This window comes from Pundamilia nyererei, unplaced genomic scaffold, assembly GCF_000239375.1.
Source record: "Pundamilia nyererei isolate P.nyererei 1_Seehausen unplaced genomic scaffold, PunNye1.0 scaffold00192, whole genome shotgun sequence".
NCBI lineage: Eukaryota > Metazoa > Chordata > Actinopteri > Cichliformes > Cichlidae > Pundamilia > Pundamilia nyererei.
The window spans coordinates 558,323-560,036 of NW_005187593.1; the positions used below are offsets into that span (position 1 = coordinate 558,323).

Sequence of the window (1,714 nt, forward strand, 5' to 3'; positions counted from 1 at the left end):
GGGTTGAGTTTGTCAGGACAAATGTGTAAATGAGTGGTAGACCGAATTTGTTATTTCCTGCAGCACTTATGTAAATGCATTAGCTTCTCAAAACAGCTTCAACAGTTTCCTTGGTGTAGCTTTGTAGATAACATACAGACTGACATGAATCCTAACCTTGTTCCTAACTTTGCCGTTGTTGCAAAGTAGTTTGCGTGGAAAACTTGCCTGCAAACACCTGTCGCTTCCTGTGACTGGGGTCTAAGATAACCTTAAATAAACCCTGTTACAAGCTTAGCCTACAGCTAAGTAGTAGTAGTAAGTAGTAACTAAGTAGTAGTTACTTTTATTTCATTTTTTATTTATTTATAAAAGGTTCAGAGGTGGTTTTAGGTGGATTTTGTTACCTTTGGACAGAGCTACGCTAAATCTAAAACTAAAAACGCTGCTTCCAGCATGCAGCTATTAGTCTTCTCATCTGAGTCCCTGCAAGGAGCTAGAATCTGTTTTTTAAATGTTGAAATGTTCCTTTAAAGTTAATCTAGAGCCCTTAAGTCATGCAATTGCCCTTACTTTACTTACCTTTCCCTTGCTGTGAAAACATTCAGTCCTCACACAGAAAAAAAAAGACCGCTTGCTGTTATTATTGTATTTTTTGTGGACTTTCTCCACCGACTCTAAATCCCTTATACCTGCATCCAGGGTCCTTCGTGTGCATTAAATTCTCACGTTGCCACCACCCACACAAGTACATATGCTTAACAGCGCTCATTAACACAGATGAATATGGAGCATGCTGATGACTTAACCTGGATTCAGGCTAATGAATGCATTTTCAGATGAGGTGTTAAGAAATGGAAGCAGCTTACAAAATGCACTGAAATGCAGTTTATGTATTTCTCTTCCCTCTGCCCTTATCTCTCCCCTCCTTTTCCTCCCTTTCAGAGGACGAGGCATTCGAGCTGTGCCTGGGTCTGCAGACTCTTTTGGAACTTAAAGTAAGATCCTCATTTCATTTTCTCATATTTTGTGAGCCTTATCGCATCTTTTGATGTGTGCGTGGCCTTTTACAGACTCAGCTAAGCTGTAATGGTCACAAAGCTTTAAATAACCAAAAAGAGGAGAAGAAGAAATATTCTCATAGAACTGAACATGTAAGGGGGAAATATGCCGGTTCTTATTGCATAAGGGTCGTGTTGTTTTAATAGCACAGCATTTAATCGGGCGCCCGCTGTGCAGATAAATCCCACATGAGGAGATTCTGGACATTCTGTGATGTGAAATGTTTAATATTCACATTTGAAATATGACATCTAAATCCAATCACAAGACAAGCTGGCAGTTTGAGAGCAGTCCTTCGTTTATTTCAGCTTTACATAATCAGGCAACTAGTTATCTCCTGGAAGATCTAATTAAAGTGGTGTGAAAAGAACATGAGCTCCTATTTTGTAGATCAGCCCTGAAGGACTGTGTGAGGTAAGATGAACATTTTAGCTCCGAGCTCATTCCGGTGTTTAGCTTTCCCTGCAAATATTCATAAGCAGTGTTAGTAATTGTGATTAATGACCTGCACCAGCACAAATGTAATATAAAAGCTGCTTAACAGAAGGACGAAGAATAAAACATCCCTGCTTTCATAAATCAATGTTCCAAGTCTTTTTGTTTTCATAGAGAAAGTGTTAGACTGCACTTTAAATTTCCATTCATTATCATTCATTTTTCAACTTGTATGACA

The 1,714-nt window shown here is 38.7% G+C and overlaps 1 protein-coding gene across 1 annotated transcript in view; it reads left to right on the plus strand.

Annotated features, from left to right (window-relative positions):
* The window catches only part of nrip2 (nuclear receptor interacting protein 2), a 46,607-nt gene that overhangs the window by 40,521 nt on the left and 4,372 nt on the right, over positions 1–1,714 (plus strand). The window contains exon 5 of the mRNA XM_005747252.1: positions 925–977. Coding sequence (XP_005747309.1) covers positions 925–977 — 53 coding nt within the window. The remainder of the gene's footprint in view (positions 1–924; positions 978–1,714) is intronic.